The 15,858-nt window shown below is 33.9% G+C and overlaps 1 protein-coding gene across 1 annotated transcript in view; it reads left to right on the top strand.

Annotated features, from left to right (window-relative positions):
- Positions 1 to 15,858, top strand: part of LOC143063532 (uncharacterized) — an 80,848-nt gene that overhangs the window by 59,360 nt on the left and 5,630 nt on the right. Inside the window, exons 17-23 of the mRNA XM_076235735.1 lie at positions 1,558 to 1,710; positions 1,950 to 2,144; positions 3,971 to 4,129; positions 6,155 to 6,385; positions 6,861 to 6,951; positions 13,332 to 13,395; positions 14,390 to 14,488. Of these exons, the coding sequence (XP_076091850.1) occupies positions 1,558 to 1,710; positions 1,950 to 2,144; positions 3,971 to 4,129; positions 6,155 to 6,385; positions 6,861 to 6,951; positions 13,332 to 13,395; positions 14,390 to 14,488 (992 nt within the window). The remainder of the gene's footprint in view (positions 1 to 1,557; positions 1,711 to 1,949; positions 2,145 to 3,970; positions 4,130 to 6,154; positions 6,386 to 6,860; positions 6,952 to 13,331; positions 13,396 to 14,389; positions 14,489 to 15,858) is intronic.

The raw sequence follows: 15,858 nt of genomic DNA, 5'->3' as shown, positions 1-15,858 counted from the left end.
GAATGAAAATAATGGCCCATTATTCGGACATAGATGTTTTTCCATATTAGAAATACAGTGATTACTGTGGATTCATTATTATTCGTTGGATACCAATTTTCGTGGGTTTCGTTGGTACAGGTGAACCACGAATTAAAATGTTCAACGAATATCATATTTTTTATAGACCTTGTATACAGAGATTGGCAAAACCACGAAATCAAATACCATGAATATGCAAGTTTTTAGCAATCCACGAAAATTGATATCCACGAAAATAAATGAATCCACAGTAGTTCTACAATGTTTATATAAATGTGTTTGAACCACAAGAATAAAGAGAACAAACAATATATGATTTTTATTTACTTAGGTTGATTGAATAGAATAGAAATCAAAACTTTTATGTTAATAAAAGCTTTGAAAATAATGCATTTTGGTTGCATTAATAAATGTAGACACCATAGGTGTGTGTGCTATTTTTTTTTTATTAAGACAGAGTTCAAGAGTGAATAATTACATTAGATGTATGTTTCATTATGATACTTTATTCTGATTGGCTAACTGCACATCACATGTTATTGCATAGCTCAATAAAACTTTTCATTCATGATAACACATGGTCCCACAATAAAGTGCACAGGTGAATTAAATAAAACAATAATAAAATTTGTGTTTTCATGATCATTGCTAAAAAAATGTAATTATAAGTATTGAATGCTTCTTTTTGTAACTTCATAGGGTTGTAAAAGCGTTGACCGTGCGCACATTTTTAGTATGATGCACTTCCGCGCTTAATACAAAATGTACTTCGGTCAACGCTTTTACAACTCTATGAAGTTACAAAAAGAAGCATTTCACTTTATTATGTCATTTACTCTTTATCTATATTTCTATATGCTGTTAAAAATATCTTCTTCTTCTCCTATTTCAATAAAATGAACCAGCATTTTTGAAAAAAATCATAATGATATATAAACTTTTATTGGATTTGATCTCGACATGAACAAGAATAATTGAAATGTAGACCGAGGTTTACATATAATAATAACATCTACCTATAGTCGTAAAATGTACTGTTGATTAATCATTATTTGTTTGATTCTAATTTTTGTGCATTTTGTGGTTACCTGTGAACCACAAGTTCCAATGAACAAAGAATTAAGAATTTTCTATAAGAAATTATGCAGACTTTGGCAAAACCATGAAATTAAATATCCAGGAAAATTCAAGTTCTCCTCAATCTACAAAAATTGGTACCCATGAAAATGAATGATTCCAAAGTACTGTAAACCAACTTATTTTCGTGAGTAGAAAAATAACGCGAATAGAAATCTTCGCGTATATGTAACACTTGCATCTTTCCTTATTGAACTACATCATATAAATTAGAAAGTCGCAAAATTAAGTAGCAGCGAAGTGGACTTTAAATGGAAATACACGAAATAAAGTATCCATGAAAATAAGTTGGTTTACAGTATATTGACCTCTAGATGTATTGGTTTATTACAAATTTGTGTGCATTGATATTGATGCATACTAAACTTTTACTTTTATTAATATGTACTTGTTTTTCAGTTTGTTTAAATGGTAATATCCCATCACCTTGCATAGGAGCATGTCAGCAGTCGACCTGTAGGGGAAATCCCAGTGCTATTTGTATACCTGATCCATGTAATAATTGCTCTATTCGATTTGAAAACCAACAAGGGGAACCAGTTGTTTGCGGAAGTAAGATTTTAGTATTGCTTAGAGAAGTACATAGGGATATGTAAATGTTATATAATGCATTTCTTAACTATGGATATTTTATGATTTGTCGTCAAACTCCTTTGCTATCATTAAAACAAAAATGGCATCAGAATGTAATGCCTGAATGTTAATTTCTTTGTAAAAAAAATTGATAGGATGTTAAAAAGAATAAATTGATGAAATTCCATACTAAAGGAAACCTCTATTTTCATTTATAGTGGATAAATGCAAGAGCCACAAGCCTGATCATTCAGACCACCAGGAGCACGTTGGAGAATTTGCTTGTGGAAATCCTGTCATGAGATATGTATATAACATATTTACATTTAAATGTGAAAGTTTCCTATACACCAAGTGTGAAGGTCCGGATGTTTACTTTAGAAGTGTGTTTGATTGCCAGGACCAATGCACAGGTAAATTATTAGATTGTCAGAACCAATGAACAGGTAAATTATAAGATTACCAGGACCAATGTACAGGTAAATTATTAGATTGTCAGAACCAATGTACAGGTAACTATTAGAGGGCATATGACATTTGCGCTGATTTTGAAAATTTTCATTCTTTCATTTGCGCCGATTTCATTTTTTCATTTGCGCCGATTTTATATTTTTTCCTAATTGGATTTACAGGTAAGTTACAGGTAAGTTCATACTTTTACATTGGCTGAGCACAGAGTATAAAGACAAATCAAGTGAGACTGCAATTGGTAAATGGCTATCCCAATGTTTCGGGTAACCATTGCTTCCCTAAATGAAATCGATGCCTGCTTCACGTTTGACATTGTCTGACGCGCTGCTCCTTCTGATGACAAACGTCATACATTCTTAGACAACGTACAAGTACACATTCCATAACGGTCAACCAATTCGTGATGGCGTCCATATAATTAACGAAGGGATGATTTCAACTTCACCATTTGGAACTCTTGGTTTAATAGCTTCCTTGTGAGAAAATGCGAATTCTAGAAATGCCCCCACCAGTACGTATGCCAGACAAAGAAAAGATGGCCTTAGTTATCGACAATTACGCCAAATATAGAAGAGACGAAATCATAAGAAAGGAATATATTAGATGTGTTGCCTCTACATACTCAGCAAGAACAGATTTATGATTTGAATGTATTCCGTTAAGTTTTTATGGATTTGAATGCTGTACATATATTTTTGATTCGTCATTTTAGTATAAACAAAGTGCTAAATATCTTAGGTTTTTACTTCTTGATTTTAAGCAGGAGACAACAGTTATATACATGTTATGATTGACAATTCATAACATATGTACAACTCGCTAACGGAAGAGGTCTTTAAAGATAAATGAAAATAACATTACTGGTATGGAGAGTTGTCTCATTGGCACTCATACCACATCTTCTTATACCATTTCACCTGTAAAAAAAATCGGCGCAAAAAAAAAAATCGGCGCAAATGAAAGAAAAAATCGGCGCAAATGCAAAACGCCGCTTTTAGATTGTCATAAACAGTGCACAGGTATATTATGTTACAGGTAAATTATTAGATTGTCAGAACTAATGTAAAGGTAAATTATTAGATTACCAGGACCAATGTACAGGTAAATTAATAAGAAATAAAAAATAGATTTCTCACTTTATTACATTTCCATGAAAGTTATCACATCACAGTTATTTAATTCAATGTAAAAATAGATTCTTCTTGTCCTCTAATATTTCTATAGACTGCAATGTACAATCTAAATTCTATCAGATACACAGGAGAGTGGTAATGGGAACACCTTTATGACGAATAACGGTAAAAGTTCCTGCTAAATGACGTTAACAGTAATTTTTGTTGCATGACAATAAAATGTGCACTTTCTTTTAGACGATAAAAAATTCGAATGATTTAGACGAATCACGTTAATTTTTTTCCAAAAATAACTGTAACGATAGCTATTTGAGAACTCTGACGAATCAAAATAAGGATATTTTGATGAATCACTTTAGAATTTTAATCAATTTGATACTAATGATAGCCAAAAATGACTGTTTGACGCCCGACAGTAAAGGACATTACTACCCTCATGCAGGACTGTTGTAAAAGATTGAGATATGGTTATTTATTTTTATTATAATAATTATAATAAAATTATTTAGAACTGATAAGTAATGGCTGTCCAATTTCATTAAAAAAGTATATTTGTTCACCAAATTACTATTAGTAATATTACAGACAAGACATCTCTGTATTAATAGTTTTATTGTCTGTAAATCTTTTGACAGGTTCAATGTGTGAGAATTCACAACCAAAGACATGTGAGAATACATGTACTTCAATGACCTGTCCTTATTTGACTGGTGCTTTGTGTCAGGTGAATTTTTGTACCTGTCAGCCAGAATTTTATGATCCAGTTACTATGGAGAAAGTCTCCTGCAATAAAGGTATGTTTTCTATCAGATCACATATATGAAGGTCTAATTAGGGCTTATAAAAAAGAAAATAATGGGCAAACATATGCAGAAAAAGGACAAATAAAAAATAAATACAACTAGAATTGCCATTGCAAGCAATAGCGGATGTCACCCTTCCCCTATTGCCACTAACCGGCAGCCATTTCAAAATGGTTTAACAGTGAATGCACATATATTCATGGCAATACATCTTTCTGTAAATTTTCAGTACATTCAGAGCATTTTAAACAAATTCACATTTCTGCTGTTTCCATGGCAACGGCAGCCATTTTGAAAATTTCAAAGTCAAAAGTTTCATCTGTACTTGCTAGTTAACAATAATATCAAGTTTCATCAAGTTCAAAGCATATTGAGAAATTTTGACTTTTTTGCAGTTTCCATGGCAACGGTGGCCATTTTGGAAATTCCAAAGTCAAAAGTCTCATCCAGACTTGCCAGTCAACTATTATATTAAGTTTCATCAATTTTTGAGCATTTTGAAATTTTTGAGATATTTGATCCTGTATCCATGGTAACAGAGTAGTTCCAATGATTGTCAAAATCAATCAAAACCTGTATATAGTGGATAACTATATTGTGTAAAAATTTGTTGATTTCAAGTTCAAGCATATCAAAATTATTCACCAATTCCTGAAGTTTTTAGAGCATTTTGACACTTATGCTCTGTTTCCATGGTAACGGCAGACATTTTGGAAATTCCAACGCCAAATTCCACATCTACCAATGTTGCTCATCGTTACCATGAAGTTTCAAAAAATTTGGAGCATTTTGATATTTTTGAAATTTTTGGTGTAGTTTCCATGGCAACATAGTAGTTCCAATGAATGCCAAAATCATCCAAAACCAGTATATGGCTGGCACCTACATTGTGTCAAAATATGATGATTCTGAGTTTAAGAATCTCCAAATTATTCACCAAAACCAAAAACTGGAATTTTTCACAATTATTCTGTTTCCATGGAAACGGCAGCCATTTTTTATGGTCTTAGACCCACCTGCACCCCGAAATTTTTTGTTCCACCTGATAGTGAACTATCATTAAGATTGGTTCCATTTTACTCCAAAAAACCTGCCGGACAAAATAGGTGGAAGTATAATAATAATACAGAAAAAGAAACAGAGGAAAAGCAATATGTCACTTGACATTGTCGTACGGGTGACATAAATAGGCAAATCAAATGAAGAATGGAGTAAAATGGGCAAAATTTATAAGGAATATTGAAAATGGGTATGAAATTATATGAATAAAGAAAAGAATGACCCTGCTCCCCCTATCCAGATTCTCGTATACTTCAAAGTCCAAAAATGTGTTTTGTGCATACTTCTAAATATTTAAATTGTTTCATCTAATCTATCTGAACTGTTAATTTTGACATTCAAGTGTCAGCCCTTTTTCATTGATTACTTAAGGTCAAGTTTTGCAGAAAGCATGACATAGCACAACATTTTGGCTTTGGATGAAAAGATTCCCTATTTTACAGAATTTGACAACATATTTATACATTCTGGGTGGTGGCAAAACAAGTGCTATCTCAATGATGGAAAAATCCAGAAAGCTATATTAAATGCCATACAAGTCATCTTTGATTTCATCTTGTTTAATGTAAAATTACTTATCATATTAAAAAATACATTGTATTCCTAAATGAAATTGATACAAGAGGGACATTCAAACTCGTAGATCGAAAATAAACTGACAACGCCATGTCTACAAAAGAAAAAGACACAACATAGAAAACTAAAGACTTAGCAACACAAACCCCACAAAAAACTTTGGGGTGGGAGGTGGTCTGGAAGGGTAAGCAGATCCTGCTCCACATGTGGCGTTGTGTTGCTAATGTTATTACAAACCCAGAAAATAGTCTAATTGGGTAGGTCACATTAGTGAAAAGGGAATGAAAGGTAAATTACTTTTATATGCTTCTGAAGACTTCACAAATGATATTTTAAAAATTAAATTAGATTTATATGTTCAAAAATATTTTATTTTCTCAGTTCATCCAGTTTGTCAGCAACAGAGAAGCCTGGTACATAATTGGATGGTGAAAAGCATTAAGAGTTCTGATCATTCAAAAAGATGGAAACAGTTACCAGTTTGTGATGAAAAGGGAGATTTCATTCCGCAACAATGTTTTGGAAAGATGTGTTGGTGTGTTGATGGGATAGGAAATACAATCCACAATAGCCAAAAACGTCTGTCCAATTCTTACGAGTCAATTGATTGTTGTAAGTAAGGAAATTATATTGTTTTAAATAATCTGCCTATAAAGATCAATGGAGATCTGATGACCTATAAGTGTTCACCTTCTATATCATTTGGTCACTGGTGGAGAGTTGTCTCATTTGCAATCATACCATCTTTTTATTTTTAAAAGTTCTTCAACCAAATATATACACGTATTGAACAATTTATTTGCTTCTGGCCAGTTTTTTTAAGTAATATTTTGTAGGCATGTGGTTTATTATTCTTAAGTGGTTTGATTTACATTTTTATGGTAGAGTAGAAGGAATTCAACAACTAAAACTAATTGATAGTTAACAGAAATTCAATTACAAAATTAGGAACAAATAAGAAGTCAATATATATTTTGTTTTCTTAATATCTTTGCAAATTTAACATCTTTCTCTGAAATTCTAACATTCCAAAACCATTCAAATTGCATTCTTAGATCTATATTTTTTCTCTCATTTATTTTTGCAGTGAAGAATACCACAACATCAGCAACTATAACATTCAGCTTCTTAGAAGATTATGACATGTATGCTAAAAACAAAGAAGAGAAAGTAAAAAGGTAAACCCAAATTGATTTAACATTAGTCTGATGTTGGGGATGATGTGGTCTGTTGTACTGCCAAATATATTTGGTTATTCCTGTTATGGTTTTTATCTCCCTTGTGACGAAAGTCAAGATATTTTGTCTCGGAAGTGAGATATAGATGTTGCTTATTCTGGCGATGTCTACATTTGTTTTCTTCTCTAGTCAGTTTAACAGAAACAACAATGATATTTTCAGTAAAGTTGCATTGCTGTCTTTGCTTATCTGTTTGACAAGTATTTCTAAAATTATGTATAATTTAAAGTATTGAAGACACATTTCTTCAGGAGGATGAATAGAATTTTGTTTTTATCCAGCAGCAAATAGACAACATATATTCATTTCTATCATTAGATCACAAAGGTATAGTCCGGCGGCTACAAGCATATTTCAGAAGAATTGTGCACATCCTGCTACAAGCATGAAATTTGGCATAAACCTTCCTCAACTATTACTCTTTTAATTCAGATAGGGAGGCATTTAAAAAAAATATCTCACTTCCGGTAAAATCCAAAATGGCGGACATCATCTCCTACTCAAGTTAATTTCGACTTAAAGTATGTTTATAGGCGTACTACTAAATATAACTGCATCAAATTTGGCACAAACCTTTCTTTTGTGTCTGTTTTTGATATCATATTAAGCAGACCTTTATAAAAATTCCGTACTTCCGGTAAAATAAAAAATGGCAGACAAAAAAAAAAAGAATTTGGTAAATTTTGGAAAATTTTTGTATATTGTTTTGTAAAAAGATGTTGGTATTCGGATGCATTTTGCAGTAAGTATATGATAGTTCGTTTCATTCCCCGACATCAAATTCACCCGATTATTTGTAGAATGATATGAATTATAGATTCATTATAGTCAACTGATTGATTAGACAGACTACAAATATAAGCTCTTAATTTTGTTGCTTGTTTATAAATCCTAGTTGTGAATGTGTTCATAGTTAAACTTTTATTATTTACAATAAAATATTGTTTACACTAGAGATGTCCAACAAATCGTTTCAGCTCATTGATACATTTGATGAACAAGTACCAACATCTTCTCAAATAGGGGGACATGACCAAAATGTGGACTGGTTTAAATGCATATTTTGTCAAACTGATAGTCTCGACACACTCCAATGTCCTGCCTCCGCAAAGCAGAATGACACGAGTGCTGGATATAAAACATTATCCGAAAACCTTGAACAATTTAATGAGATTAACTCCTTACCAACTTGGTTAGACTTAAATAAACTAAATGATGGGAGTGGCATTCAGAACACACTGATAAAGAGCAATGCTAAATGGCATAAAAAGTGTCGTCTAAAATTCAATACTACGGAACTCAAAAGGGCTCAAAAGAGACAACATAGATATATATCTGATGATGGGCAAGCATCATTATTACAAGAGGCAAGAAAATCAACACGTCTGAGTTTACCCTGTAAAATAGGTCTGAAAGATTATGTTTGTTTCTTTTGTGATTCTATTGAGGAAGATGAGAGGTTACGTGAAGCAGCGACCTATGGCATTGACAATCGTGTTCGTGAATGTGCTCAAAAGCTACAAGACACTGCCTTACTAGCAAAGTTAAGTGCAGGAGACCTTGTAGCCCAAGAGGCAAAGTATCACGCGAAGTGCTTAATAGATCTTTATCGAAAAGCTTCAAGAGTGGCTAATGACGACGAGTCTGAAGGAGGAACACAGTCACGAATCAGCCACGGAATTGCATTAGCTGAATTAGTAAGCTTTATAGAAGAATCTAGAAGTGAAGATAATCACCAGTATTCAAGATGTCAGATCTTTTAAAAATGTATGGTAACAGATTGGAGAAAATGGGAGCCGAACAAGAAGGTAGAGTCCATAGTACGAGACTGAAGAATAGATTATTGACATATATACCTGATATTGAGGCCTATAAGCAAGGTCGAGAAAATTTATTAGCATTTAAAGATGACATTGGACCAGCCTTACGAAGAGCATGTGAGGAAGATTTTGACTCAAATTATATGCAGATATATAAGGCTGTGAAGATTGTTAGAAGTGATATGATGGCAACATCTTCAGAATTCAATGGTACATTTGCTGCCGATTGTCAGGAAAAATCTGTACCACGATCTCTTTCAACGTTAGTGAATATGTTACTGTATGGACCAGACATAACCACTGATTCCTTTTCCCAAGAAACGTTATCCATTGCTCAAATGCTGATTTTCAATAGTCATAAAAGAATTCAAAAGTCCAACAGACATGCAAAATCAAGAGAAACACCTTCACAGATGTATTTGGGAATAGTGATTCCTTGTCAAACAAGGAAGAGAGGGTTAATTGACAAAATGTATAAACTAGGATTGTCAGTCTCATATGATCGCATTTTATCAGTATCAGCATCTCTTACCAATACACTATGTAAACAGTATCAAGAAGACGGATATGTTTGTCCTCCGTCGTTACGGTTAGGCCTTTTCACCACTGCCGCCGTAGATAATATTGATCATAACCCTAGCTCAACGACAGCAAAAGATTCATTTCATGGAACAGGAATTTCTCTCTTCCAACATGTGACAACTCAAATGAATGGACAACAGCGATTAGATTTCCAATTAACAAACATCCAAGGCGGACGAGTGACTGAAAGTTTGCCTGATTCATATGCTGTTGTCAAACCAGCTGTTTTGAAGACAAATGTGCCTGTTATTCCTGTGACAGATAGTACATGTAAAGGATGTACTGATGAATTACATGAAGCAGTCCAGAACGAATACAGGTGGCTTGAAGCTGTTTCCAATTCAAAGGAATATGATATAGAGGAAAGAACATTGGTTTCTTTGGGAGCCTATCATGCAGAACATGAACCCATCAAGGATTTTTTTAACCCTGCGTATCAGCACTTCTACCACTCTTTGAAGAAGAGGCTAAATCTGTGACAATGATAAAGCACTCATTTGATGTTATAAAGACTAGTGTCGATGCATTAAATTCTGGTCAGAATCCAGTCATAGCGTTTGATCAACCTCTGTTTGCAGTTGCTAAGCAAATTCAATGGAATTGGCCAGAAATCTACGGTGAAAACAAGTTCATAGTAATGTTCGGTGGACTTCATATTGAAATGGCAACGTTTAAGACCATTGGAGATTGGTTGGAAGGATCTGGTTGGACATCTGTGCTGACACAAGCCAATGTTGCATCTTCTGGTAAAGCTGAGGCATTTTTAAATGCTAGTCACGTGACAAGGACCAGACGTGCTCATCAAATATCAGCATGTTGTTTGTACATCTTGCTTAAGGCTGCTTACCGGAATACAGTGATAGTGAGGAATTTGATCATAAACTGGACATGGAGGAGTGGTGCTTGCAAATGTCTACAGAAAGACCTCAGTTCCACTACTGGTTCCTAACTCTGAAACTTGAACTAGATGCGCTTATTTTCATCAGAGCCATAAGAGAAGGGCATTTTAAGCTCTATATAGATGCAATTACTAGAATTATCCCTTGGTTCTTTGCACTAGATCATATCCACTACTCAAGATGGTTACCGGTTCATTTTCGTGATATGACCGCTCTTTCCTCTACCAATCCTGATGCTCATGTTGAGTTTTTGTTGGGGAAGTTTGTTGTGCACAAAACAAAAAAAAGGTTTTCTGCAATAGCAATAGACCATGCTCATGAGCAGAATAATGCAATAATAAAGTCTGATGTTGGTGCAGTTGGATTAACTGAAAATCCTGTAGCTTTACGACGATGGATGATTGCAGGACCTGAAATAGCAAGGTTGACAAAAGAGTTTGAGAGCACTGTAAGTGATTTTGAGGTAGAAGAAGAGGAACATCACCACGAAAATAAGACTAGTGTACAAAAATCATTCTTGAAGGATATTTGGTCGATGGTAGAAGTAATGAATGAGTTAGGGAATCCGTTCATTGAAGATAGTCAAGATTTGCTTGTCCTTGATACAAAGGATATAGCACCAACATCTGTCGTTGATACTATCTGCAAAATAGAGAAGATCGGTAAAACACAGTATGAAAAATACATAGAAGACAGACTGATAAAAAGAACTGTTCCAATTTTTGAACCGATCAAGAAAAATGCAATGGCATTATTTAGAACTCCACACGGGAAGACTGTTTTGGCCATGAAGGACAAAATAAGCATACTGAAAAGTGATGTGTCGTTATTTTCAAGACTCTATATATCTTGTCAGACAAGAGGTGGCGACTTGGAAGACTTCTTTGCTCATGAAAACAATATTAATCCGCCAGCATTGAGCCAGCATGGGAAAATGCGTCTTGGAACCAAATCGGATCTTCTCAGTAAGTGTTTAGAACCATTGACAACAACGACATGTGATGCTCCTGAGGTGGATGCTTTAGTTATTGACGGTGCCGCAATTGTGAATATGCTTAAACCATCAACATCTCGTACCTTTGACGATTATGCTGATTTGATATTCTGTCCTTATATTAGAAAACAACTGGAAACTGTAGCAAGAGTGGATGTAGTCTGGGATGTGTACATCGACAATAGCTTGAAGGCTGCAACCAGAAGCAAACGAGGGAAGGGAATACGCAGACGAGTCCAGGGTCAAAATAAAATTCCTCAAAATTGGCAAAGTTTTTTGAGAGATGATGACAATAAAAAGGAACTTTTTAGTTTTCTTTCTCAGCATCTTGCTCAACAACATTTTGCAGAAAAGATAGTTGTAGCAACAAATGATCAGGATGTGTTATGTAACCACCACGTGATGATGTTTTAAATTTAGCACCATGTTCACATGAAGAGGCTGACACTAGAATCATGGTGCATGTGTCGGATGCAGTGAAACATGGACTTAAACGAGTCATAATTCGAACAGTCGATACGGATGTTGCTGTCATTGCTGTGTCACTATTTCGTGAAATTGGGGCAGACGAACTATGGCTAGCGTTTGGGAGTGGAAAAAGCTTCAGATATATATCCATTCATGAACTTTCAAATGCACTAGGCATTGAGATATCACACACACTTCCTGTGTTCCATGCCTTTACCGGTTGTGATACCGTATCTTCGTTTGCTGGAAAAGGAAAAAAGACTGCGTGGGAAACATGGATGGCATTTGAAGATGTTACTTTAGCATTCCGAATAATGATTGATCAACCTACATCACCCGATATGGATTTAATAATGGCATTGCTAGAACGATACGTGGTTTTAATGTACGATCGAACGAACACATCAAATGGGGTTAATGAAGCAAGAAAACAACTGTTTGCGCAAAAGGGAAGACTAATTGAGGCTATTCCACCGACTCGATCTAGTCTTTTCCAACATGTTAAACGTGCAATATTCCAAGGCGGCTGTGTATGGGGATCGAGCTTGGAATTGGTTCCATTACTACCTAGTCCAGGTGCTTATGGATGGAAAAGGGACAAAGATAATCAATGGGAACCTTTTTGGACAGCACTTTCTGAGGCATCGTCATCTTGTCAGGAGCTTGTGCATTGCAGATGTAAAAAAGGCTGCGGTGGTCGTTGTAAATGTGGGAAATCAGGTCTCCCGTGCACTGCTTTGTGTGCTTGTGGTGGTGATTGTGAATAGAAATCAATGTGTTGCCGCCATATTATTGATATCTTTCGTCCCTCTTTTAGATATAGGGAATATTTGGGATTGAGGATAACTTAAAGTCAAAAGTTGAATGACTAGCACAAAAAAAATGTTTTTACATTTTAAAAAAAAAAAAAAAAAAAATCATATTTCTATGTCTGCCATATTGGATTTGACCGGAAGTTGTGATTTTATAGACATGTGGCCTATATATTGTATCCAAGAGAAGCACCAAAGGAAGGTTCCTGTACAATAGGATGATAGTAGCAGTACATTCAAATACACTTCAATTATCCTCCCAAATAAATACGCTTACATTATTACAATGTCCGCCATATTAATTTTTATCGGAAGTAGGGTTTCCAAAGACTTACAATCTCTAATTGTATTCAAAAGTAGCACATAAACATTGTTCGTGCCAAATATAATTATAGTAGCATGATTTTAACACCTTTTCACATACCAGTCTTCGATATTGGGCTGATTTAAGTATACTGTCCGCCATTTTGAATTTTACCGGAAGTGAGACATTTTTTTCAAATGCCTCCCTATCTGAAATTAAAGAGTAATACTAGAGGAAGGTTTGTGCCAAGTTTCATGCTTGTAGCACGTTGTGCACAATTGTTCATGAAGCCGCCGGACTAGTAATTTATTTCTCCATGAAAAATGTTGCGACTTTAATGTCAAATAGTATTTTATTTTGTTTAAAAAAGTCTGTTCATACATTGGTCTCTTATTTATAGCGATATATACAGGTACTTACATTCATGATTTTATTTTTCAGTTTGATTTCTGATGCATTAAGAAAGCTTTCTCCAGACTTTTCAAATATACTTAAGAGAGTTACAGTAAGTGAGAATTTGATTGACAGATAGTTGATTGCTTAACCTTTAGTAGAAAATATATCATGAAAAGTCAAGATATGATAGTTATTAGATTCTTTTCATTGTTTTAATCATGATAACAATTCTGACAATAGAATTGTGTCAATGAAGCAAAGAAAACAAAGAAATAAGATGTGGTATGAGTAAATAAATGACTGTTATCAATGATTAGTTATTTTGGAAAAGGTAAGAAAGTGCTACAAATTGTGAAAAAGTAAAACATTTAGAAGTACCACTAGCATAAAAAAAATTATAAAATTTCAGTGCTGGTTTCAATATATAAGAGTATTGCATGTTGCTAAATTCTTCAATATCCAACATTCCCATCTGCCAACTATGTAGAGCTATCTTGTTCACGCATCGGTGACAAGATAATGGAATTTGATGCAACTGTCATACAAGTGAGAGGTTTAGCTAGCTCTAAAACCAGGTTCAATCTACCATTTTCTACATTAGAAAATGATTGTACCAAGTCATGAATATGACAGTAGTTATCCATTCGTTTGATGTGTTTGAACTTTTGATTTTGCCATTTATTTGGGACTTTCCTTTTTGAATTTTCCTTGGGAGTTTTTTTGTGATTTTACTTTTTATTGATTTTTACCCAGATGACTTTGAAGGAATCCAAAGTAATGCTATTGCGTAATTCTGAATGTGCTTTAAACTTATGTTTGAACATTATTTTTGCTTTGAATATGCAGGGAATGTTTGTTACTGGTAGTGATATTATTGATGACCACTATCAAGGTTTGATACGAATCATGTTGGAATGACATCTTAAATGTCATGGTTAAATCCTTGTATATTAAGATGTAAAAACAATGGGCATGAGCAATCATTTTGTGAGCTTTTCTTGGGTACTTTTAACAGGAATTTGTTTTTATAAGAGTTTACTTTTTATATTTAATTCTTTTACATTTAAATTCTTTTAATATAAATTTCACCATTGTTATTATAGGTACAAAGAGGAAGTATCAAAGTTGGTGTAGAATTAGAAGCAAGTTCCAGTGATGAATTTCCTCAAGTTGCCTCTCATGCTAATCTATTGGAAAGTCAGGTATATATATTTTCATGAAAGGGGTCAAATCACTTGTTTTAATAGTTATGTCCCATAACATTTTTATGCTCTGGCCATCTTGGAGGCTGGTATTATGCTTTACCTTTGTCCATCTGTACGTCATGAAATTGGGTTCTGATTTATAACTTTAGTTCGCCTCAACAAATTGTTATGGACTTTAAACACAATGCATATTACCACAAAAAAAAAAAACAGATCAAGTTTGAATTTTGGTGCTCTCACTTTTACTACCTAGAGTTATGCCCTTTACAAATTGAAAAAATGCTTAATTGTAAGTTTCCCTTCCCTAACTTAGGTTTGCCTTGACCAAATTTTTATGAAACTTATACACAATGCTTATTACAACAAAACACAGATCATGTTTGAACTTTGGTGGCATTACTTTTACCATTCTGGACTTATCCATTTTGAAAATGGAAAAATTGCTGAATTTTCATTTGAACTTTGTGTTTTCTAACCTAGTTTTTCTCAACTATATATTATTAAAATTATAACAATTTTATTACCACAATACACAGATCAAGTTTTATTTTTTGTATTGTCAAGTTTACCCTTCTTGAGTTATTTCACTTTAAAAAGTTGTATGCAAGTAAGGGCATCATCTATATCCCAGCAACACATTCCCCATTTATTTAAACATGAGTTCAGATGTTTATTCAGTAAGTAGTTGTCAGAAGGTGGTTGTCTGTCATGATAGAGAGGCAAAAGATACCAAAATTTTAAGGGACCATCAAACTCATAAGTTGATACAAAACTGACCATGTTGTGGTTAAAAAACAATCAAAAGACAACATGAACAGTATATCAAAAACAACAGAGAAAAATAAAGACAGCAACAGAAATCCCACCAAAGGCCAGCGCTGATCTCAGTTAGTCTGAATTAGTAAGTAGAACCTGCTCATCATCTTTCTTATGCCCACTAGATAAAAAAAATATTTTTTACTTTTGTCAAATCAAAAATATTCATCCACTTTTGATATCACCAACTTTATATAATCATTGTTGTTCATGTGTTCAAATAACATCAGCACATATTCAGTTGATGATACCTAACAAGTCCAAAGTTTGTTTTTATGTCCCCCCCCCCCCTGTTGCAAAGGGGTATTTAGTTTTACCCTTGAATTAGTTGACAATGAAGAAATATGGTGTAAAGACTGGTATTAAAAAGTAAAATCACAAAAATACTGAACTCAGAGGAAAATCAATTCGGAAAGTCCATAATCACATGGCAAAATCAAAAAACAAAACGCATCAAAAACGAATGGACAAGAACTGTCATATTCCTGACTTGGTACAGGCATTTTCAAATGTAGAAAATTGTGGATTGAATCTGGTTGATAGCTAGCTAA

This window comes from Mytilus galloprovincialis, chromosome 2, assembly GCF_965363235.1.
Source record: "Mytilus galloprovincialis chromosome 2, xbMytGall1.hap1.1, whole genome shotgun sequence".
NCBI classification, from domain to species: Eukaryota; Metazoa; Mollusca; class Bivalvia; order Mytilida; family Mytilidae; genus Mytilus; species Mytilus galloprovincialis.
This window is presented reverse-complemented; position numbering and strand designations above follow the sequence as displayed.